This window comes from Panthera pardus, unplaced genomic scaffold (genome assembly GCF_024362965.1).
Source record: "Panthera pardus isolate Hobbes unplaced genomic scaffold, ASM2436296v1 HiC_scaffold_27, whole genome shotgun sequence".
Lineage (NCBI taxonomy): Eukaryota > Metazoa > Chordata > Mammalia > Carnivora > Felidae > Panthera > Panthera pardus.
Window position 1 is genome coordinate 29,721,564 of NW_026526843.1, and position 24,845 is coordinate 29,746,408.

The 24,845-nt window shown below is 52.2% G+C and overlaps 1 protein-coding gene across 7 annotated transcripts in view; it reads left to right on the plus strand.

Moving 5' to 3' along the window:
- Window positions 1–1,787: 1,787 nt before the first annotated feature.
- Window positions 1,788–24,845, plus strand: part of SEPTIN6 (septin 6) — a 67,163-nt gene continuing 44,105 nt past the window's right edge. For 2 of the 7 annotated variants that reach the window (XM_019421867.2, XM_019421869.2), the window contains exons 1-3: window positions 7,637–7,712; window positions 16,037–16,151; window positions 24,090–24,285. In XM_019421867.2, coding sequence (XP_019277412.1) covers window positions 7,653–7,712; window positions 16,037–16,151; window positions 24,090–24,285 — 371 coding nt within the window. In that variant the 5' untranslated portion in view covers window positions 7,637–7,652. Of the gene's footprint in view, window positions 1,944–7,634; window positions 7,713–11,146; window positions 11,202–16,036; window positions 16,152–24,089; window positions 24,286–24,845 lie in introns of those variants that run through there. The other 5 variants (XM_019421871.2, XM_019421873.2, XM_053892108.1 and 2 more) reach the window with 5 other exon arrangements.

A 24,845-nucleotide genomic window follows, 5' to 3' on the forward strand; every position in this document is an offset into this window, starting at 1 on the left:
AATACTTGGCTCGTCGCGACTGTCCCGACTGCTACCCTCTCATTGTGTGTCTTTCTTCTGTACCCGCCCCTCCCCCATCCAAAATCCCCTGCCCTCCTGTTCAGGAAACGTTTAATTGGGCACTTCCTGGATGCCCTACCCAGAACTAGGCACTGGGGATGCATTTTGCCGAGTCCCGGTTCACACTGCGCATGGAGAGAGCTCCCCGAGTCAGTGTGAGAAGCACTGTCCCGGCAGGTGGAAGCAAGTGCCAGGGAGACACTTCATGTGGCCACCCCATTTCTCTGCCTTCCCTCCTTCTCCCCAGGCCTGGGCTTCTGTATCAGGTCCCCTCTCCTTCTCTCTCCCTGGTTCCTGTTTTTCTTCTTTCCTCCCTCCTGCCTCCCCCTCCGCCGCTCCCGCCTTTGGGCCGCTCTCGGGCTATCTCCTCCGCCCCATCCGGGGCCACCTCGCTGTCCCGGCCTTTGCCCATGGCCCGGCCTACCCCTGCGGTCCCGGGTTCCACTCGAGGGTCTGGGTGCCTCTCCGAGACCAGGGCACCAGCCCTATTGAGGAGCGGAGTAGGGTGTCCGGCCGCTGGAGCCTCGGGCACGCCAAGTGGGCCAGGGTTCGCTAGTCCCAGGGAGCTAGGAAGGAGCCGCTCCCGGGAGAGGGGCGGGGGGCTTCAGGGCCGGAGAGGTGGAGGGGTGCCGCGGGCAAGGGAGAGGACCCGCGGCGGCGGTTGGCCGGGAGGAAGAGGAAAGCAGGCTGGCACAGCCTCCGCCTTCGGAGGTTCTCACTGCGCACAGCCGGTCGCCTTCTCCCGGGCTGAGCGAAGGTGAAGGGGAAATCCGGGCGGGACAGAGCCACCGGAGGCCGCCCCGCGTCACTCCCACTCTCCCGTTCGACCGAGCTGGGGGGTCTTCGCTCCCAAGCTCCTCCTCTGAGACTCCCCGGCGGCCCCGACACTAGAAGGGGGTGGTGGTCTGAGCCCCCGCTCACTCGCTGAGCGCCTAGGGCTTGGTAGGGAGAGGAGGCGTGGGGTCCGTCTGTATTAAGTACCCCACAGTGGTGAGCTTGCCTCCACGAAATTATAGTCCACAGCATCCGAGGCTCGGAAACCCCAGGGCAGAAGGGGACCTCGAGTCCGCTGGTCCCAGACTCCGCACGTCACAGCTCAGTTGCGGGGCCGCAGTGCGGCTCCCCCCAACTGCCCCCTTTCTAAGCTCCACCGTGGAGCGGCAGGTGCCGCAGCTGCCCCCCCCCCCCCCGACTCCGGCCCCAGCCGCACTCCCGGGCCACTGGGGGTGGGGTGGGCGGGGGGAGGAGGTGTGCTGGAGCCTCGAGTCCCCAGCCGCAGGCTCTCCCTCTGGAGCACCCGGAGATCTCGGAGGACAAGAAGAGGGGGTACGGGGGACGGAGAGGAGTGGAGGGGGGCGACTGCAGAGCTCAGCCGCCGAGCTGTGCGCGGGAGGGGGAGGGGCGGGGGTTCCCTCCCAGCCTCTGGGGTCTGGGGACTCGGGGATGTAAGGCGAGAGCAGGGGGGTGTGACAATTCAGCAGAGGTCGGGACGTACCACGGAGCCCAGTGGCGGGGGGGGGGCAGAGGACGTGGTCACCGAGGGGAGCCCCCGCCCCCCTTCGCAAAGGCCTACAGCCGAGGTTACAGGGAGAATTGGAACGGGGCTCGCCTCAGGGGGAAGCGGCACGTGAAATCCGCCCCCTCCCCGTACCCCACTTCCGAAGGGGTGGGCCAGCGAGGGGAGGCTGGGGTTGGAGCAGCGGCGCGGGGGCCCCTCCCTTGCACCTCCCCCCACCGGACTTGGTCGCGCCCGAAGTGTAACACTTTCTCTTTGTCGGTAGAGCTCCGCTGTTTCTTGTGCTGTAGCTCCGGTGGCGGCGGCACCCGTGGCAGCCCTGGCGGACGCAGGAGCGATGGCAGCGACCGATATAGCTCGCCAGGTGGTGAGTGCGGGGCTGGGGTGCCGGGAGCCTGGGAAGGGCGGAGGAGACCCGGCCGCCGCCGCCGCCGCCGCCGCCGCCGCTGCGGCGCGGAGGGCAGCGGGCAGCATCCAGGAGCCGAGGCGCGGCGGGACTTCTGCTCCCGGGGTCAGCGGCTCACTCCCCCGGCCGCTCCCCGGGAACGGTGGCGGCGGGCGGGTGGGGGCCCCGGCGGAGGCTGCGGGCCGGCGGCCGAACTTGCATTGCCCGAGAGCCGCAGCGAGCGCCGCCGCCTCCCTCGCTGCAGCTGCCGCCGCGCCGCTGGGCGTTGCCGAATGAATGGCCGCGCCAGCCGCCGAGCCCCCGGGGTCCCCGGCCCCCCCGCCCCCCCTCCCCTCCCCCCGGGCCTTGCTTCCTCCTGGCGCCGGGCCGCGCCCCGGAGCCCAGACGCCGGCCGGGACCCGGGCCTCCCCTGCAAGAGGGGCGCGGGGCTGGGGTGAGCCTGGGGCAGGAGGCGGTGAGCGGTGAGGGGGGCGGGGAGGTGACTGGCGGGGGGTAGGGTTTCTCCTTGTGCATTACATATGTGACTGCGGCTGTGTGTGTGTATCACCGTGTGCGTGTGAGTGCACGCGCGCGCACTCGTGCCTCCCCGGCGGGCGGCGGCGCCCGGGTTGTCTGTGACCCTAGATGAGTCCGCCTGTTTCTCTGCGTGCGCTCACCCCCGTGGTGTGTGTGCGTGTGTCCCGACTCCTCTGTGCTGTTTGCCTCTGGGTCCCATTTGTGTGTGTCGGGGGTGGGGGCGGGGGTGCAGTTCGCTGGCCTGTAGGTGGCTGGCTGCGTATTTTGGCATGTTTCTGGCTACCTGACCCGGGTTTTGCGGGCCACTGGGTGTCTGTCTGGATTCCGTGTTCGGTGTATTTGGGCTGGTATGCCAAAACCTGTGGAGCCGGCTTCTTTCTGCGGGGACTCGGGAAAATAAGTGTGAGGCTTGTAAAAGCGATGCCGTCTCTCTTTTTGTTGGCAGCAGACTCTGGAAAAAAAAAAAATGTTCTTTTAAAGAACTGAAGTTTTCCAGCCTGGGATGTTCAGAGAAATCATACTGAAGTGACCTGAGGCTCCATGATTGTTTGTTTGGTTTTTATTTATTTATTTTATTTTGTGTTTTCAGACCACAGGCGTGGTTGTACAGGGAGGGGATGATTCCATTTGGGGCAACAATCTAGCCTTTCTTTTCATCCATGGGTGTCTGAGATTTTAAGAAGCCCACAGTTACCTACACTCTTTGGTGAGGAAGGAGAGTGAAGGAGAGGTAGGTGAAATTCCAGAACATCAAATGCTCCTTGATGGAAATCTCCGAACCACACACACACACACACACACACACACACACACACGCAAGTTTTTAAACCCTGTGGCTTACTTCTTCAGGGAAATAATCCATGCACTGCAATTCCAGTGCAAAAAGAAAGAAAAAAAAAGCCTCTAGGTATCTGGTGCCATTGAAATTGATTTGTTTTCAAAATCTGTTTCCAGAATCTGATAGCATTTTCTCTACAGGATATATATGAATTCATGACACCCTCTGGTCCCTGTTTGGAAGGGCAGGGTGATTTCATTTGGACCTCCCCAACCCCTGTAGACCTCAACCCAGCTCTTTATGTTGATGTGCAAGGACCAATAGATAGGAGACAGTGCTCTGTGATCATGGAATTTGAGAGAATTCTCTTCGCTCTAAGATTAGCACTGTAATATTTATTGCTGTGGCATCTTGAGGGTTCTCAGAGAGCTTTTCTGCTCCCTGTTACCTGCATTTTAGAGATGGCATGGCCGAAGTCGAGGGATTATTCTCCTGGATTACACTTTGCTCCATTTTTAGTGACCAAAAAGGACGCTAATGATTTTTCTTGTCAGCTAATTAATTTGCATCGACCTGTCCATACTCTGCCGCCAGTCCCCCTTGCCTGGATTAGGATTGCAGGGCAGATGTTGTAAAGGGGAACATTCCAGAAGGTTGTGCTTCACCTCAGGCACAATTTGGGCCACCCGGAGGTCCCCTTTGTTCTGTGGATGGGAGTTGGGGGTGGTTTAGGGCCATTTGGTTTGCTTTGCATGGTCCCCGTTTGCTCTGGCTGGCCTTGCCCATACTGCATGGTGAAGAACTTAATTGTATGCCAGATTCTGAAGCTGAAAGAGCAGCCCAAGCACTTGAAACCTTGTTATCGGGATAAATGGGTTTCTGGGAAAACTGACGTCACTCTCCCTGCCCCCCTCCCCCAGGCTGTAAAGCTCTTGTTTATGTGTCATTTGTCTCTCTGCTCTTTGTGTCTGCAAGAAGTTGTAATACGCCTGGGGAAGATGGAATTAACTCAGGAGACCTTGGACGGCTGATGGCTGTTTGTTTCTTCCAAGGAATATGCATGCAGGGTTTGGAAAGAGAAGTCTGGAGAATAAACCTAGCTCAGGAGTTCTTTTGAATGAGCTCCGGGACATGGTGCCACACATGCATTGCTCTGGGGCGTGTGTGTGTGTGTGTGTGTGTGTGTGTGTGTGTGTGTGGTTGAGGGTCACCATGGCTAGTAAGGCAACATCATTAGTGACTTAAAACAGGCCACAGAATTGTTGGGTAGGACCCTTCTTTGGGCATGCACAGAGCTTGGAAGTTCAGCTCTGGCGTACACAACACAACCCGATCCCATCTGAATGAACACCACAAAGATTCTGTGTGACAAAACTCTCTCTCCATTGCATCCACAGACGTTTATTTTTGACTGCTCAGTGTCCAGCACTATGGCTAGCCCTGGTCAACTGTACAAAAAAAAAAAAAAGTAGTACACATAGTTTCTGGCTTGTAAGCTTATGGTCTAGTTGGAGAGACCAGTTGTGGCTGCTGTGAAATAGAGAACTGTAGAAGATTCTTGGGATATCCCCACTCCCAACCCCTGCCCGTGAGGTGGCTTGGGCTGCTATTAATACATACTCTTTTTGTTTAAGTTTATTTATTTACTTTGAGAGAGAGAGAGAGAGAGAGAATCCCAAGCAGGCCCCAGACCGTCAGTGCAGAGCCCGATGTAGGGCTCGAACTCACGAACTGTGAGATCGTGACCTGAGCCGAAACCAAGAGTTGGGCACTTAACCAACTGAGCCACCTGGGTGCCCCAGGATGTACTCTTTGAGGTCATATGACTTCTCCATGGTAACCAAGCAAGGCACAGCCCAGGCCTCAGGGGCGGTATCTTCTGGCTCTTTCATCGAGCTGTTTCTTTCAATGTTGTGTTTTGGGGTCCAGACTGTAAGTGCTGTCCCATAGAAAGAACGGCTCATTGGTTCTGGCTTGAACCAATCCCACAATGTGGGCAATGATGCTCTCCTCCACTGGCAGCCCGGTAATGGTCTTTCTCCCTAATGAAGGATCTTGCAGGGGCTAACTTTGCCTTACCTGGGGTCGGTCTGGGGCAGCTGTCTCAGGGCAACCGCCTCCAGGCGGGGAGAAGCTGGTCTCTGCATTCTGATCTTTGCTATCAAATGGCACCTAACCCTTGATTTTCCTTGAAGCTCCAGCCTCAGCCATATCTACCACCTCACACTAAAAGTAATATTATACCCCGACCCCGGGAGAGCAAAGCCCCAGTATGTACCCATACCTCCACTGAGGATACAGCACAGACGAAAATTTACACGGCCTCAAATAGAACAAGTTATTGAATCTAAGTCAAGGGTATATGGGTGATCATTGTACCATTTTTCTAACTCTTCTATGTGTTTGAGACTTTTCAAAAGAAAAAGGGGGGGGACGACAATGTCTTCCCCTCCCCCCACCAAAGGCATACAGCCCTTCCCTCAGGGAGTTTACAATCTAATAATGGAGGCAGATTTAAATAGCCATGTGATTATTATTGTGGTCCATGCCGCACAAGGAGCTGCCGCCTACTGTGAGAATTCACTACAAGTGGACCTAATCCAGCCGTGAACAGGGGCGGTGGGTGACTGGAAAGGCTTCCTGAGGGCTTCAGCTAAGAAAGGGGTAGGTGTGAAGATGCTTGAGCTCTCACCCTGCTCCCGGGCCCGGGGACATTTCATTTGTTAATTCACACGCTTCTGTTCTCATTCATTCATTCCTCCAACAGAGTTGGTTGGGCACCAACTCTGCCAGGCCCTGTGCCAGGTGCTGGGGATATGGTGGTGCCGAGGCACACAGGACCGTGCCCTCCGAAAGCTTCCAGATGACAGGCAGGAATCAGTCCCGTTTCTTTTCATTTCCTAAATCCCGGAAATGTTGAGTGGTAGCGGTGTTCTTATTACAAAACTGCATTACAGCTGAGCGATTTGTCTGTATAGCATAATGAGATTTTGATCTGCAGTCATGTGCATAGCATTTACCTTGTGGAGTCTCTGCTGTAAATTTTCTGTTAATTGCTGGCTTTGTTACCCAGCATGGCCCCTCCCTTTGTGTGCCGTAAGGGAACAAACCCGTAGCATTAGTCTGAGCAAAACTAATTAGGAAGATAAGCCCCCTGGAAAAAGGTATTCCAAAACTAAATAGGACTGATTTCTGGACTTGCCTGGGTTTCTGGATTATCAGAGCCGTGGTTTCGTATTAGCATGAACAATTGAGAAGGGCTTTTAAGTTGCATGTACTTTAAGACCCCATTGAAGAAAGAGAAAGAGAAGAGGAAGACAGAGAATACCATAGATAAGTATAACATGTTTCTTTCAAAGATCTCCAAATGCTTCCATCTGTATTTCATTTTTCCCAACAGCTTCCTGAACAAGTATTCCTGTTTTCTTCATTTATGGGTACGGGGAGACCAAGTGACTTAGTCCAAAGCGATATCGCTGGTCAGTGGACGAAACAATGAAACACATAACAGATGACACAGATTCATTAATAAATAAATAAATAAATAAATAAATAAATAAGCCAAACCTGCCCTTTTCGTGATGTTTCTAAGCAATAAAAATCCTGCCATTACCCCAACTTCCCCCTCTTTTCACCGCCTCTCCCCCACCCCCGCCAGCACACTCAGGGGTCGGAGAAGAGTATACTTGGGTTCTTTGAAGACTCAGTGATGTTAAAAAGATCCTCAGCTTAAATCCCAGATAGCACAGCCACGGGTTACGTGTGGGTTTTCTTTCTTTTTCTTTCTTTCCATATTGCTTTAAATAAAAATCTTGGAGCCACCAGCCGTGTAATGATGGATTATTTTAAGTAACAACTTGGGGGGGGGGTGCAGAATAAATTAGAAACACAGACCCTTCCTCCTCGGTTTGGCAGGAGAAGGCTTTTTGCTGCTGGGATTTGAAACCGTGGGTTTCTCCGCTGCTTGCACAGAGGAAGGAGGCCACATGCTCAGGAGGGTGAGAAATAATGTTATCCTCTTGTCCTGTGTCTCCGCATTAAAGGCAGCCATCTGCTGAATTGTGCCACGTGCTCTCAGCTCGCCCTGGGCTTGGGTCATCCGTTCCACTCACTTACAGGGGACTGGGGAAGAGATTTGCAGGCCTCCGAGGGGACAGGACTCAGGGCTCCGGTTTCTCTGGCCAGGGCCCCCTCTGACCCTTCCCCCCCATTGAAGACCCTGGGGTGGGTGAGAGCGGGAGCAGAACCCCGCTTTGGCGACCCTGATGAGGTGTGAGGTAGTGTTGGGTTTCTTTTCCCAGCAGAGGCCCCCAGCTCTGAACACCGGCGCTGAGGCAGGAACTGGGTTTTTTCAGATCCACTTTAAATGAGACCAGATGGAGGCAGAGGCAAATTCAGGCTCCCTAGAGGACAGTTGGGCATTCATCCAGAGGCCTGTGAGTAAACCTTTTTTCTTTTTCTTTTTTTTTCTTTTCTTTTTTTTTTTTTTTAGCAGATTGGACATAACAGTGACCAGAACACCTAGAAAACTCTGTTTAAAGAGCCTGGCTTGAAGTCTGGCTCTTGTGGGAGAGGCTGACCCACCCTGAGCAGGGGTCACCCCTGGCCTGAGGTAGAGCTATTGTACTTAGAATCTGGCCAGTTGGGTTGAGTGGCCCCGGGCCGGAGGCTTAGGCCCGAGTCCGAAGGGAGAGAAAGGGCAGAGGGAACCCAGAAGAGGAGGACCAGCCCCTCCATGGCTTCTGCTGCCTCAGTTGCCTTCCGTGGGTGGGAGCCGCCGCCTTGCGGAGCCCATAGGGTTCCAGGTCGTGTTCCGTGACCCTCCTCCCTCTGGACTGTCATCAGGCCCACACAAATGTGAGGGCACCACTTCTCGGCCACTAAATCACTCTGTGACTCTGGACAGGTCATTTCCTCTCTCTGAGTCTCTGTTTCCCCTTTTGTAACACGAGCGGGTCGGAGTGGGTCAGGGCCCGAAGGGCGTTACCAGCTCCAACCTTGTGTGGTTCTGAGTGTTTCCTGGTCCCGCAGCTGAATTTCTTTGAGGCTCTTGCCTGCTTCTGCTTCCGACCGAGGTGGCACACTTTAACTCCATCTCTTCCCTGCTTTGACTCCTTGAGCTGGGTGGCGAGACAGAGTTGTGGAAAAGGCAAGGCTGTGCTTTTAGCTCAGCAGGGTCTCTCTAAGTGGAATAGAAACAGCCCTTCAGACAGTCTGTCCAGGTGGGTGTGTGTTGCCATTGTTTTCTTATAGAGGTACGCGACAGCTGAATTTCTGTCTATTGAATCCCATCTTAAATGCGCTAGGAGAGCTGGCCATTTAGTGGAATCCTGCTGCGAGTCCTTTTATAGAATGAAAAGCCACTCAGGCATTGATCTGGTGTATTAAAATCCAGAGTTTCATCTACTGGATTTGCCCCAAACGGGCTGAATACTTAACTGAATTTTCTAGTTATCTGTATGTTAAAGCACCTTTTTTGGTACTTGTAGCTGAAGATTTTGCCACGAAAGCTGAGGCTGCTTTCCTGCCTAGGAAAGTATCATCATAGAATCTTTTTTAGAAAGGAATCTTTTTATTCTGGTTATAAAAGTAAACTATGCCCCCCCGCCAAAAGTAAAATATGCCTATTGTAGAAAATTTGGGAAACACAGAAAAGCAACAACCTGCATTCCCTCCACCCAAAAGTAACCATTGTCACCATTCTGGTGTAAAGTTGACCTTTGAACACTGCAGGGGTTAAGGGCACTGACCCCCACACAGTCAAAACTCCACGTATAACTTTTGACTCCCCCAAAACTTAATAACTAACAGCCTATTGCTGGCTGGAAGTCTTACTACTGATAACATAAATAGTAACATTAACACCTACTTTGTATGTTGTATGTATTATATACTTATATTCTTACAATAAAGTAAACTAGAGAAAAGAAAATGTTATTAAGAAAAACATAAGGGAGGGAAAATACATTTATAGGCCTACCTTGTATTTATTGAAAAAAAAAATCCACGTATAAGTGGACCCAGGCCCTTCAAACCCGTGTTGTTCAAGGGTCACCTGAATATTCTTCCAAGCTTTCAAAAATACATATACACTCCCTGCCCCCCATGATTGGAATGATTGGGGTTTTGTTTTGTTACTTGCTTGATCATATTTGGTGGTCATTTTTCCTTTTCCTTAAATATTCTTTTTAATTTTTTTTATTAAACTTTTTTTTATGTTTATTTTTAAGAGACAGACAGGCAGAGAGCGGGGGAGGGGCAGAGAAAGAGGGAGACACAGAATTTGAAGCAGGTTCCAGGCTCTGGGCTGTCAGCACAGAGCCCAACACGGGGCTCAAACCCACGAACTGTGAGATCATGACCTGAGCCAAAGTCAGCTTAACTGCCTGAGCCATCCAGGCGCCCCTCTTTTTAATTTTTTTAATGTTTCTTTATTTTTGAAAGGGAGAGAGAGAGACAGAGAGACAGAATCCGAAGTGGGCTCCAGGCTCTGAGCTGTCAGCGTAGAGCCTGACGCCGGGGCTCAAACCCACGAACTGGGAGAACATGAGCTGAGCCGAAATCGGACACTTAACCGACTGAGCCACCCAGGTGCTCCCTTGTCATTAAATATTCTTAGAAGATATTTGTATCAGCTGTTTAATATTCCGTTGTGCATCACTGAACTATTCACTGATTTTGATCATCCTGAAGGTTTGCAGGGTCTATGATGGAGAAAAGGGAAGGTGTGAGAGATCAGGCCCACGAGAGAATCCTATTTCAGTGTGTCTACGACGAGGTGCAGAGAGGCCAGAGGAGCAAGTTTAGGGAAAGGCCAGTGGTCGGCAATGAGTTCCAACCTTTTGGTTTTGGTCTCATCCTTCAGAACGTCAGCTACTGACTTAGCCACGGGGCTTGAAACAGGAGGCCAGAAACTCCATTGATATTGACGCACCCTCAGTTCCCAAGGGCCTCATATACTGTTTGCTTCCTATGCCACTAAGGTTGGAAGAGGGGCGGGGCGAGGGGGGGGGGGCGTAGAAGGGGCCAGGGGTTGCCCCCTTGGGTGCTTATGGGACTCTTTATTTTCAGAATAACAGCAGTGAGAGAAAGATGCACAGCTGGAACCGCCATAACTCGTTCTTCGTAACGCGAACCTTTGAATATTCAATTAAAAAATGAGATTGGTGTGTCCTCAGGGGAGGAGGCGGAAGAGAAAGAGAGCAGAGCTTCTGCCTGTGATATGAAATGTGGTATAACGTATTTCAAACCGCAGGTGACTGCAGATGGGGAGAAAACAGGAAATGGAATTGGGGAGGGGAGGGGAGGGGGGGCTCTCTCGATTCGAGGGAGCCCTCTTTCATTTTGCCTTTCTTTTAGCTCTTCTCAGACTCTGCATCCTAATTACCCCTGCTGCAAAGCTGAGTGAGAACTCTTTTCTTGTACTAAACATGTTTTTAAATGACACAGGTAATGTGTGAATACATTCATGCTGTAAAAGGATCAAACAATACAGAAGTACGTTGAATGTCCCCCTGAGGAAGCCCCCCCCACCCCCGCATTTCCACCTTGCTCCCCTGAGGTAGCCACCGTTCCTGGTTTAGTGGGTTCCTTTCTGTCCCCTTTCTATGCACTCACATACATTTATGTGCAAATACACATATATTGGGCTTTTTTTTTTTTGCATATATGGGCTCTTACTGTGCTTATTGTACTATGAGCTTCTTTTTGCTACAATATAAATATGTCTTGGAGATGTTTGCATCAGAATATACAGACCTACCACATTCTTCTCAATGGCTGCAGAATATTCCAGACTATGCATGTATCACAATTTAGTTCAATATTTTTCTATTATCAGACATCTGTGGGTTTCCCCCTTGTTTTTCAGTATCGTAACCGAGGCTGTGATGAATTTCCTTATACGTGGATCTTTGCACAGACACGTGAGTTTCTGTAGAATAGATTCCCAGGGGAGGTTGCAGGGGGACAGGAGACGGGCCCTTTAACATTTTGTTGACTGTGATCCTTCTAGCCTCTCAGTTCAAGCCTTGAACGTGACACCACCTGCTACTCAGGTGATAACTTGAGATATTAGCGTTGGGTTGTCATTTCCATCTTCTCTGGTGCACATTGTAATCAAGACCTCAATTCATCAGGCCACCTTAAGGAGAAAGAGGAGAGAGATGAGATAGCAGAACTTTAGTGAGGGAGGGGGAAGAAACTTCCAGAGCTGTCCTGGGGTCAGTGTACATTCAGTCCGATGTCCTTTTTTCCCTCCACATATTTAGCTCTGAACAATGAGAACTGATACTCAAGATGACCTTGACATCTTATAAGATTCATCAAAACAAGAGTGAATAGTGCTCACTAGACAGGATTTCCTAAAGCAGGAAATATATATACAAATACATTTTTGAAGCTTTCTCGACTCTAAGCCTTGAGACAAAAAGTTTGCTGCTTAGGGGTGCCCGAATGGCTCAGTCGGTTGAGCGTCTGACTCTTGGTTTCTGCTCAGGTCATGATCTCACGGTTCATGGGATCGAGCCCCGCATCTGGCTCTGAGCTGGCGGTGCGGAGCCTGCTTGGGATACTTTCTTTCTCTCTTTCTCTGGCCCTCCCCCACTTGTGCACGTGCTCTCTTTCTCTCTCAAAATAAATAAATATTTTTAAACAGTTTGCTGCTTAAATCTTTAGCAGGAAGAACACAGTAACCAGCTCCCATGCTTCCAAGTCTCCATAACCTTCCAGTTAATTTTGGGGTATTGGATGGACACTGGGTAAAAAGATACAGAGAAAAATAGGGATTCTAAAGCCACCAGTGACCTTCATCAAATCCAGACTAATGGTTAGCTCTCTGTAATTCTTCCTCATTTCAACCTTGGTCTCTGGTGCTAGAAGACTGTTGGGTCACCTCCAACTTCTCCGATCATTTCCCCCCTCTTGGAAGAATCCTTTTCATCTTCCATTCCTTACTTATGGACATTTCCTGCATTCAATGCCTAGCTCTTTTCTCCCTGTACTGTCTCTTAAAGAACACATCCAATTTCCTCCCACTTCTAAATTCATCCCCCAGTGCTGAATTCTCCTTGAGCCTGCAATCCCATATTGCTAAGTACTTGTTAGATTTCTTCTCTTGCATATCTCACCAGAAAATCAAAACGGCCTTGTTGTCCTTACCGTATAAAATGTTTTTACAAATCTAGAAGACAGAGACAGACACCTATGTTCTAAAAAATGGGCGAGGACTTGAATAGGCAACTCACATACATGTGTGCATATGCGCAATGCGTGTATAGATACACAATACAGAATACACAATAAAAGGAATGTTCCCCTTCACGTGCAGACTAAATGTTGTGATACCAGTTTTCAATGATTCCATTCCCAGTGGTTAAAAAGCCTCAGAAACTTGGTGTTGGTCTAAGTGTGGGCAAACAGACACTAGTGCATATTGGTGGCCGAAGTAGACCTTTGTACTATTTATTCTCTGTTGAGTGATTCCTCAGCGTGTACTGAAGTCTTTCTTTTTCAAAAAATGTTTGTAATGATTATTTACTTTTGAGGGAGAGAAAGACAGAGCCTGAGGGGAGGAGGGGAGAGAGAGAGAGGGAGACACGGAATCGGAAGCAGGCTCCAGGCTCTGAGCCGTCAGCACAGAGCTCAACTCGGGGCTCCAACCCACGACCTGTGAGATCATGACCTGAGCCGAAGTCGGACGCTTAACGGACTGAGCCACCCAGGTGCCCCTGTACTGAAGTCTTTGAAATGTGTGTGCCCTTGGACCCAGCAGGCTTCAATTCTAGGGGTTTAACTTAAGGAAATAATCAAAGATCTATGCACACCTGTAAGAATGAGAATTATTGTTCATACTGTTTAAAACTTGGAAACACGTTAAATGTCTAGCAGCGGAAGATTACTTAAGAAAATATGGTGAATTCCTACAATGGAATGCTATATGGCCAACACAAATAGTGTTTTAGAAGTCTGCTTCATTTCTCAAGAAAAGGTCCATACTATATTACGTGCCAGGTTTTGTAAAGGAGCATACAGAATTATCCCTATTTTGTAAGAAACAAAAGGTATACAGACCGGAGGGAAACGTATGTAAATATTACCAGTGGTTATCTCTGGAGGGTGCTGTTACGGGTGACTGCTGTTTTCTCCTTTACAATTTTCCCTATGTTCTACAATTTCTACAGTGCACCTTGCGTACTTTTTAGAAAATAAAAAGCCCGGTAGCACGTAATTTTTTCGTAATAGCTTATCTAAAACCAGAATCCTCAACTTCCCCACTAAGCGAGCACCCTTTCCTGGCTTCTCTCTTTTCTGTCCGTGGTGCCATCACCAATCCAAGCTCCCAGGCTTAGAACCTTGCAGCCTTAGAGCTCTGATTGTCCCTTCACCCTCTCTTCACCAATCGCTGATTGAGCGATCGCCCTTCTTTAGGACATCTCTCAAGTTTGTTCCTCCCTCGTGAGTCCCAAGTCAGATCGGCTCAGTTCAACCAGCACGTATTGGCACGGTGCCTGGATGCCTCTCTGCCAGGTCCGTGTTAGTGGAGTCCTCTGTGTTCTTGCCTCTGCTCGCTCTCTCCTCCAATCAGTCAGTCGAACACCCCCGCAGCTGGAATGATCTTTCGAAAACCTGTATCATGGCTCTCCCCGCTCAAGACACTCAAAGGGCCCCCACACCCCGTTGCCTAGGGGATAAAGCCCATACGCGCTTCCTTCTACTCTTTACGGCACTGTGCTAGGTGGGAGGTAACGGGGAAGGGGAGGTTCTTGTGAGTTTTTGTTGACAATGACGTAAGTCTTTAAGCATCAGGTGTGGGGCTCGCCCCATCTCTCCACTGCGTTCAGTTTGAAAAGTCCCTTTCCTCTCCTTTTGGCCCTTGGACCAGAGGCCAGAGTTGCACGGTGCTGAATTTGGACACAGGAAGAGGCAGCCAGGGGCGATAAAATACGACTCAGGAAACCTCAGCTCTGAGTCTGTCCCAATTTCCGATACCCACTACGGAGGAGGATCCATCGAGAAAGCATATTGGCCCTTAAGTCTCTCTCCCCTGCAGTGGCGAGGACCGAGAGCAAACGGTGGGAAACTTCCACCTTCGTTCGTCTGCTTTAAGAAAAAGGAGAAAAGGGGTGGAGGGTGAGGGGAAGCAGAAAGGGGTGTGTGTAGAACAAGCCCCGAGTGGTGTGGGCCACGCATGAAACCCAGCTGTTTACAGGCGCCCCTCTGGGGTCCAGAATACGCCAACTCAGACTGTGGCATATGGCTGTGTCAGGAATACTCCACCGGGAGTGTGGGGGGAGGGGTGAGACGCGTGAAGGTAATGAACTTGCCAGATGGCGCTCCCGGCCCTGATCCTGTCTCTCGCTCTTGGAAGACCTGCTGAGGGGGCCCAGCCCATCCCTCTCCGTGGGACCTAGGCTCAAAGCAGGTGCAGTCGACCACGAAGACGGCCTGCTAGAACAAACAGCCCGGGATGCCGGTGCGGGCCTCCTGGCACTAGCCATGCCCTTCTTGGACTGCCCTTGGCGCCTTTCCGGTTTACCGAAATCTTGGTGTAAAACCATTAACGATAGGAAGCTCTGGGACTAGCAGGTGAAGGAAGCAAAGGCCCTCTGCTTTGCGGGGCTGCGACTGGCCTGGCTGACCCCTGTGGAGACCAGGGGTCCCGTGGAAGCCTGGAGGCCGCTCTCTCTGGCTGGGGGGAGACACAGGCGTTCCATGGCATCGCGTGTTATTTGGGGCAGTCCGAGTACGTGGGTGATCTCACAGTGCAAGAGAAACAGGTGGTGCTGTTGACGGAGTGCCCACCACAGGCCAGGCACCGTGTTCCGTGCTTGAGGAACATTATCCTGTGTCCTCCTCGCCCCTGTCCTATGAGCTAGGAACTACTCGTCCCCGATCTTACAGGTGGGGAGGCTCTGAGAAGTTAAGTAACTTGTCCGAGGTCAGAAGGTGAAGGAGGCAGGATTCTCACACGGAGACCTGTCAGAGGTCAAAGCCTAGTCTCTTAACCTCTACACCGAGCCACCTTTGTGGTTGCCCAAAATGCCCTCGAGACAGGACTAACTGCTTTTTTGAAGTCCTGTTGTAATGTTCGCTGAGCACAGAGGCATGGACCAGGCGGTGTGCTTAAAGCTCGTTGGACGTTGTGGCACATTCGAGACCCCCTGTCTCCTAGGACAGACGTGGGAGGAAACGGGGTCTCCGAGAGGTGACCCAGCTTGTAAGTGGTGGAGGCAAGAGTTAACCCAAGTCCGTGAACCCCTGAACCCGCCCTCCCACCTGTCGTGAGCCCCCTCTGCAGTTTGCCGTGTCTGGAACTAGGGTGACATTCATCGCGGAGCCTGGAGGTGCCCGTACCTAAGAATCTGTGATTTCTTTCTTTCTTTCTTTTTTTTTTTTTTTTTTAATATTTCTTTTTGAGAGCTCAAGCGGGGGAGGGGCAGAGAGAGGGGGGCAGAAGATCTGAAGCGGGCTCTGCGCTGACAGAGGCTCGAACTCACAATCCGCGAGATCATGACCTGAGCTGAAGTCGGGCGCCCAACCGACTGAGCCACCCAGGTGCCCCAAGAATCTGTGATTTCTAAGCTGGTGGTGATTTCTAAGCCATTCTGCTTTGGAGCCGGGAGTAGCTATGGGAAGATAAGACACACGGGGCCTGGGCGAGCGTTACTTCCTCGCTCGGAGATCGTTTGGATGAGAAGTGAGACCCAGGTTGCTTTTAAGCACATTTTCCTTTTCTCCCCTCCCTCCCCTTCCAAATTAGGGTGAAGGCTGCCGAACTGTCCCCCTGGCTGGACATGTGGGGTTTGACAGCTTGCCCGACCAGCTGGTGAATAAGTCAGTCAGCCAGGGTTTCTGCTTCAACATCCTGTGCGTGGGTGAGTATTTCCATAGCAGGAAATTCTATTACAGAATATGGATCCTTAATGGCTGGATGTGGCTTTGCAGGTAATTAGGTTAAATACTGAGCCATTCTGATCTATTTGCAAAAGTGCTTTTCCCACTTCTTCCTCTTTTATCCCTCTGTTTGCTTTTGTAAGCAGCCGGCTTGTGATTATATTTTCCCCTGGCCAGACCAGAAGGCGTGGCCGTACCCTGGGGGAAACTGAGCGCTGTGACACCCTGTGGAAATGTGGTCAGGGTGCTGGCTGGCTCAGCTACGGCTGTCAAGTTCCTTTGGACTGAGAAAACCGGAGCCGGACAGAATTTGGGTGGCGGGGGAGGTAGTGGCTGTGGAAGGGTGCCTGCCCACCAGCTGTGGGCAGTGGGTTGGGGCTGTCTGTTCCTCTGCAGCCCTGTTGTGCTTGCCACAGTTGGAGCTCAAGTTCAGGGACCATACAGCCGAGCGCCAAGTTCTTTTATTCTCTTATAGCCTGTCTCCACCTGGACCTTTAGTCTCCAGTGTGGGGACCGTGTCTTCTTAGTCACTTCGAATGTGCCAATGACAGCACAAAGAGAGCTCAGGAATGTTTCTGAAATGAATGAATGAGTTAAGCCCACAGGAACCACTCGTTATCCTTGTCAAACACTTCAGCATGGTAGCAATTTGAGTCCTTACCAGGACTCTGCGAAGTGAGCAGAGGGAGCGAGTGGCATTTGTATCTTCACGGGGCAGGTGGAGACCCAGACATTTGGGGAGGAGTAGAGAGTCAGGGGAGGCAGCCCGGAATAAGTGGTGGAGCCAGGACAAAGCCCCAGGTCTGGCCCACCCCCTTGGCCCCTCCCACTGTTTCTCGAACTACGAACTGCGGGGGGGCGACATCCTTCGAGAATACAAAGGCACTTTGGAGCCGAGGAGCAACAGCTCCTTGACAGTCTCTCAGAATCTCTCCTTAAGACCTTAAAAAAATCCCAAATTTGCAAACACAATCACAGCATATAATTTTCACTCCACAGTGCAGTAAAGTGTACCTGCGTATTTTCAGCGACCTACTTCTAAACCTTAACGATTGTATAAATACCATAATAGAGTCCGTTTTCCCGCTGGTTGGAACACTCACACACTTTGGCCAATTGCTCTTTCTTATTTTTGTAGAGAGTGTATGGGGAACTCATTCTCACTGAGGCTCTGAACCACTGCTGAATTGGATATTTTACTCTTTTAATGTAGTCTAAAGTTCTGTTTTCTTTCTTGTTTTTTATTATTTATTTTGAGAGAGAGCGAGAGAGCACATGAGCACGAGTGGGGTGGGAGCAGAGAGAGAGAGAGAGAGAGAGAGAGAGAATATTCCAAGCAGGCTCCGTGCTGTCAGTGCAAAGCCCGACGCGGGGCTCGATCTCATGAACCGTGAGACCATGACCTGAGCCGACATCAGAGTCAGACGCTAAGCCCACTGAGCCACCCAGGCGCCCCTAAAGTCCTGTTTTCTGTCTAGGCTCACTCATTTTCTAGGACTTGTTATTTTTCTTTTCCTCTACCCTTAGCACCCTTTGTCAGATCGTTTTCTGTAGGTGAGTAACTGCCCACTGGAAGATGAAGAGAGAAGAAGGCCACTTCTCAGTATGGACGACAGGCAGTCAGCTAGGCTCACTCACTAGCCGAATGACTCACTCCCACACATCAGCTTGGGAGCCCGTGAGATGGAAATGTGTGCTTTACAGAATGACGCGTCATGGGCCTTTAGAGTCCGCAGCGAGGCCATTAATTCTTCAAATGCCAGAAGCCTGCTCGTGGTTATGATGAGATGCTGTTAGGAGAAGGACACAAAATCAACAGAAGCCACGGTGATCAGCCGCGAGGTGCCATCACATCCAATATTAGCACTGCCAAACCTCTCCAGTCTTTGGCTATTGGCCAACTTATTTCGCATAATGTTTGATTACTGAAAGATTTCCGCACAGACATATTGGATTCCCTTGGCATTCCTCCCAGAGCTCCGTATGACCTGTACTGAAGTTGAGGAGATGAAAGGTGAAATGACAGGCCCGCCCTCAGCAGCCTTTCAACCGAGTGCAGTTGGGTGGGTGAGTAAAGCTTCAGGAGGGAGGCCATGTAAATCAGAACGGCTCTCCGAGGGCGAGAGGTGAAGGGCAATGGGATCTGGGGACCACGGGCTCCCCTAGGGCCCAGAGGAGGAGGCAGCCGAGCTCCAGGCAGTGGGTGGGAGAAACAGTAAACCCCTGTCCTCCAGTTCCCACCCAGGTGCTGGACGGCTGCAGCTGCTTCCGCGTGCACCTGCTGGGGAACCGCCCCAGACCCTTCAGGAGGGGAGGAGTCGGAAAGAGACCCTCGCCCCCGAAGACCCACCCCCTCTCTTTCTTTCCCTGCTTGCCAGGTCTCGGAAATAGCCCTCCGAGCCCCTCTCTTGGCGCCGCAGGCGCCTGCATTGAATGCCCCCAACCTGGCCTGGGTTAAGTTCATTCCCCGTCCCTGATCCCAAACAGCCTGTGATTCATGCATCCTGCTCTCTGTCTGTGTTCACAACCCCGTCATTGCTCGGAGAACCCACAATTTGGGCCAAGGTCACGTGTGGTTTAGAATGGCTCTAAAGGCTGCAATCTCAGCTCAGCCATGGGGCCGGGTACTGTCGCTGACTTGGTGAAGGGTCCGCAGCTTGACTGCCGAAGGTGACCTTTTCTCTCACGGGACTTTCCGTGGCCATTCTGTCATGCTTACCGCCTGTGCATAACTATCGGGTTTACTCCCTTAATGACTGTTATAAAATGATTCTGTTGAGGCATAGCCTATATGGCCCCAAAGGATTTTCTCTTCTTTTTTCATAGGGCATTTTTAAAAACGTTTATCTATTGGGGCGCCTGGGTGGCTCAGTCGGTTAAGCGTCCGACTTTGGCTCAGGTCATGATCTCAACGGTTCGTGGGTCTGAGCCCTGCTCAGGCTCTGTGCTGACAGGGCAGAGCTTGCTTCGGATCCTCTATTTCTCTCTCTGCCCCTCCCCTGCTTACGCTCTCTTCTTTCTCTCTCAAAAAATAAGTAAACATTTTTTGAAAAGTTTACTTACTTATTTTTGAGGGGTGGAGGGGCAGAGAGAGGCAGACAGAGAATCCCAAGCAGGCTCTGTGCTGTCAGGACAGAGCCCGACGCGGGACTGGAACCCACAAACCGTGAGATCATGACCTGAGCTGAAGTGGGATGCTTAACCGACTGAGCCACCCAGGCGCCCCATTTTTTTTTTTTTAGATACTTATTTTTATTTTGGGTTGGGGAGAGTACGAGCAGGGGAGGGGCAGAGAGACGGCGACAGAGGATCCGAAGCGGGCTCCGCACTGACAGGCTGACAGCGGCGAGCCGGATGTGGGGCTCGAACCCACGAACCACAGGATCATGACCTGAGTCCAAGTCAGACGCTCAACTGGTTGAGCCACCCAGGTGCTGCACAGTTATTATTTTCAGAGGGCGAGGCACATGCGTGTGGGCATATCATGACTCCCCTCGAGCAGATTTTCTATGGTTGACGATAATTACTGAATGGGATGAGGTTCCCCTCGCCCTCCCACTCCCCTGACCAAAAAAAAAAACCCCGCATACTAGTCGCTTGGCTTTGGAAATTGCAAAGGTCCCATGATCCTAGCTAGATACAGTACAGGAGGGCATCCGAGGAGCCGCCGGAACCAGCAGTACCCATGTTCTGGGGCCCGTTGCTTTGCACTGCTGGGAAAGAGCTCCGAAGAGACACAGCCTTCCGAATGTGCCAGCAGCAGGAATGCCTGTGAGGAGTGCAAAGAGTCATAATGATAATATTTACTTTGAAGCTGCTCGGGATTCCAGGCTCAACTTGGCTGTGTTGAACTTGGAATGGAAACGCGCGAGAGAAGCAGGGTTGAGGCTCACTGGAGAGGCGGGGAGGGACAGCTAGCCTTCTGTCAAGGTCAGGGGCCGATGGCGTCACGCGTTCATCTCTGGGAAGGGCAGCCGCTCACCTGTCGAAGGCGGGCTGCGAGCCGTGGTGCGAGAGCGTGCAGCAACCCTCTCTCGGGGGAAACGCCGCTTTGGTTTGCAGCCTTTGCCCACTTCAGCTGATTTGAAGGTGCCAACGCGACGTGGTTGCACGAGGGGTTGGGACCGTCTGCAGGAAGCTGGGGGAGCAGCGCGCCCCTGTCGGCCAGGCCTCGGCAAGATCAGGAAGGAGAGAAGATCGGGAAGCTCACAGAGCCAGGCATGACCATGACCTTGTCCTTGTGCGTAGGCTCCCTAGAGTTCCTGGAGGGTGTCCTTTTGAACATCACCTCCTTGTTGAACTCCCGGACCGCTCTCTTGGTTTATTCCAGTATTTGGAGCTGGCAGGCACTTTAGCTTCATGTGACCCTGAGCTCCATGTGAACAGGGACTGTGGCTGTCCTGTCCGTCGCTGTCTCTTTGGCCCCTTAAAATTGCGCGTGGCTCCTATTAGAGGCTCCGTGAACATTGGTCCAGTGACCAAATGAACCCCACCATAGCATGCCTGCGGGACGCACGGAAGGCATGTGGGTCAGAGGTATGGGCTCCAGTGTCAGACTGACTGGATTCAGTACTGGCTCGGTTACTTACTACGTCGTGACCCTAGACCAGCTCTTTCCTCCACATTTTACAGACGAAGAAGGTGAGGTGCGGAGAGACCGAGGAGTGGGGCGAATTCACGCGGCTGGGAAGTGGCTTGGCTGACTCTTATTAAGGGCAAACGGTAGTAGCTCTCATAGGTTTATTGTGGGGAATGGATAAGAAAATAGAAGTATCCCAGCAGGTGCCTGGCACATAGTAAGTGCTCCAGAAACCATAGCTATTATCATTACTCCAACCTGCTCATTTTATGGAAAAAGAGACTGGGGCCCAGAGAGGGGAACGCCCTTGGCTGGGCATCCATCGACGACCCGGCTGGGACTCTGCATTTCATCGCTTGCAAGGACTTAATTACACAAGGTGCCAGAGGACGCAGATATTAGCGGCGGATGAGGAGAAGGGCTAAGTAGAGAGGTCGACATCGGACGATCCCAGGGGGTATAGTTTGCGACGGCGTATTTCACACTACGTGTTGTAAACTGCAACTCTTTTCTAAAAAACCTGGTGTTTCCAGAATACCGTCTACATTAAGCCAAGTGAGATGGAATCCTCCTGGCCGGTGGTGATGGCTTAAAAAGGGCTCGTCTGTGCAAGGAGGGAGGAGGAGAGAGAAATGGACTCCTCGGGGGCTCCCGAGGTTTCCTGCTGGAATCTGCCAAGTCCCCACCTTCCTGCAGGGGTGTGGAGGCGGCTGACCTGATCTTCCTCAATGCTGGGCCCAGGGCAGCGTGGGAGGAGACAGCATCCTAGGCTCAGGCTGGGTCTGCGCCAACCATTAAGAGAGACCCCCCCTCCCCCTGCGCCCTCCAGGCTTCACAGTGATGAGAAATGGGAACGGGAGCACTCGATAGCAGCGGCACCGGCTCGCTTGATTTTCTGCCCTCTTCTCGTGTTGCATTTATCACGATTCCCTGGACACCCGCGGGTTCTTTTCTTCCACTCATCATTGGGCATCTAATTTCCACAGCCCTTTCGTGCTGGCAGGCATTCGGGTGGTCATTTGTCCTGCTGCTCCTCCCTGCTGCCCTGCCCTGCCCTGCCTGGCCGGCCTCCATCCGTCCAGCTGTGCAAACAGAGCAGCCAGCAGGCAGTCTGTACCTTGCTGCTGACGCCTCTGTGTGCGCCCTGGTCGCGCGCGCCCGGGAGTGCGGGAACATGCCCCATCCCCTGGTCTCTTCGAATCCTTAGGATGGGGGGTGGGGGGCCAAGGAGCCAGCTCTGGGTGCGGGGGAGTCAAGGCCCACCACTCTAGGAGCTGCGGGGCATTCAGCAAAGAGCTCACGGAACAGAAGGGGGTGGAGGCGCGGACGCACATGGAAAATTCATCAGGCACGCACAAAGATGGGCTCAAGGGGCGCCTGGGTGGCTCAGTCGGTTGAGCGTCTGACTTTGGCTCAGGTCATGATCTCATGGTTCGGCTCAGGTCATGATCTCATGGTTCGGGGCTTCGAGCCCCGCTTCGGATCCTTTGTCCCCCTCTCTCTGCCCCTCCCCCGGTGGTTCTCCCTCTCCCCGGCTCCCTCCCTCCCTCTCTCTCTCAAAAATAAATACATAAACTTAAAAAAGAAAAGATGGGCTCAAATGTAGCTTGAACGGCAGCGCCCGGAGGGAAGGTGATTTAAGGGTGAGCTGTGTTCCCTCCTCAGAGGTGCCACACCCCCACCTTGGGCGGGGATGGGGGGGGGGTGATACATTCCCGTGCTTGGCCAACTCTGTCACCTCCCATTGCAAAGGCCCCACCTCACCAAATTTTTCTTGAGCCCCAAATACTTCCTGTTCCTTTAGGGAGGAAGAAAAAGGGGCCTCTTCTGGGAGAATCTTTGCGGCTAATAGGTATAGCAGACCTTGGCTGGAAACATGATCTGTGTGAGGAACCAGTTCCCTGCACCCTGGCATTCAACCACGTTAGTCAGACCTGGCTGTGGAATTGGGCTGGGGGGCTGGGGAGCCGGGCTGAGCTGAATGTTCTTCTTGTTCTCTCTCTCTCACCCAATCTCTGCACACACAGAAAGCTCTCTCATCGTTGACAGATATTTGAAAAAGCACGTCCTGCATTCAGAGCTCATTATTCACGATAGAAGGCATGTAAGATGGCCTCCTCCCAGAGGGTGGGGAGCAGACGGGCCGTTGTGCATTTATACACACTGTAGCTCCAAGCCTGGCCATGGACCTCCCCCCCTTGCAGATTTGGACTGTCGGTCACAAAAGGGCGGGGGCGATTTGCCAGGCCAGGACTTGCCCAGTGCTGACCCACTGCCCCCTGGGGAGACATCCGCAGGGGTGGGGAGGGGGGAAGGGGAGCAAAGGGTGAGGATACCAGAATAGCAGGGTGGTCTAGGTATTCCAGAGGCAATCCAGGGTAATTAGCTACTGACTCTTCTATTCCTGGCATTCCTGAATCGCCGGGCTTGGGGCGGAGGCCCAAATACAGTCTGGATCCATGGAGATGATAAGGGCCTGTAGTACCCGGCCCAGCTTGTGGCCTCATGGGACATTCTTGCCCAACTGCCATGCCGCCAAGTTTCCCCCAATGTCTTCTTTCCCTGAAGACCCCTTACCTCCTGGTAGTGGCTTGACATCCCCACCAATCCCCCAGGAATGACCTCCCGAATGCTTCGCCGGTCCCCACGGCCTTTCCCCGACTCGTCTCCCTGGTGTGAAAGTCAAGACTTGAGATTCTTGTGGTTTAATTTATTAGTATTCTGCAGCCTGTTAGTTAAACAAACACATGACGGGTTTGTTTGAAATTGAAGGAGGAGAATTTGTGGCCTGCTAAATTCCCTCCCCATTAGCTAAAAATGCACCCCCCCCTTCCTGGGGTACACGTCTGGGCATCCTCAGAAGATAATTTATCTGACAAGGGACCACTGTCCCTTTCTTTTAAAATCGAAAATAGCCCTTTAATTTTTCTTACAAAAGCTATCCGTGTTCCACATAGACCACCTGGAAAATACACAAAAGCATTAAAAGGGAGAGATGAAAACCGAGCATGAGCCCAACACCCAGTGGTAGCCCTTGGTAAGAGTATATTGTATTTCCTTCCGGACTTTTCCCAGGTGTAACCCTACCTCTCCGTCACTGCCTGTACGTAGTTTCTTATTCCGACTATAAAAGCGATGCGTATTAACCTTCAAGTAACACAAAAGTAGCAAGACTAAAAGGAGAATTACCCCGATGCCACTACCCTGAGATGCCAGTTCTTCCTTTACTGTCTCATCGCGTACATGTTTCCATGTCGATGAAAAGACATCCAAAACCTGATTCGGAATGCGTGCGGGGTCCCTGCGTGAACAGACCGTAATTTATCCTTTTGCTTTTCAGGAGAGACAGGGTTGGGCAAGTCGACCCTCATGGACACCCTGTTCAACACCAAGTTTGAGGGGGAGCCAGCCACCCACACGCAGCCGGGTGTCCAGCTCCGGTCCAACACCTACGACCTCCAAGAGAGCAACGTGGGGCTCAAGCTCACAATTGTGAGCACAGTGGGCTTTGGGGACCAGATCAACAAGGAAGACAGGTAAGGAAAGCCGTGGGGTGTGGAGGCTGGTGGGAAGCCACGGGGAGGACCTCCCCACGGGGTCCTTCCTGGACGTCCTCCCCAAATGGCGCGCGCAGGCTGCCGACGCAAGCGTCGCCTCCCCCCGGGGTCCCTGTTTACATCAACCGTTCTACTCGGCCCGCTTTGCCAAAAGAAGGGTGTCTTTCCAGTATACGTGGGTGACGTCTCCATTCCATTGGGTAGACATGCCGGGGCACTGCCATGCCCTGACAACCTAAAACGGAATGACTTTGTCTCTGCCCTTGAGGCAGTCACAGGGAAGGCCGGTTTTGAGCAAATAAGTTCCATCGAGTGCGATATGCTTTGTAAAGGACAGGGGACAAAGAGCTGAAGGTCAAGTTACCATGCGCACATGAAGGAGAGAAGAGTCAGTTCCAGGTGGGGACGTCAGGGAGGCCTTCACGGAGGAAGTGCCCCCTGAGCTGGCCCTTGAAGGATGAACTCTTGCCAGACAGACAAGGGAAGGGAGGGAAGGGCAGTCCAGGCGGGGGGACTGTTTGTACAGAGACAAAGAAGTG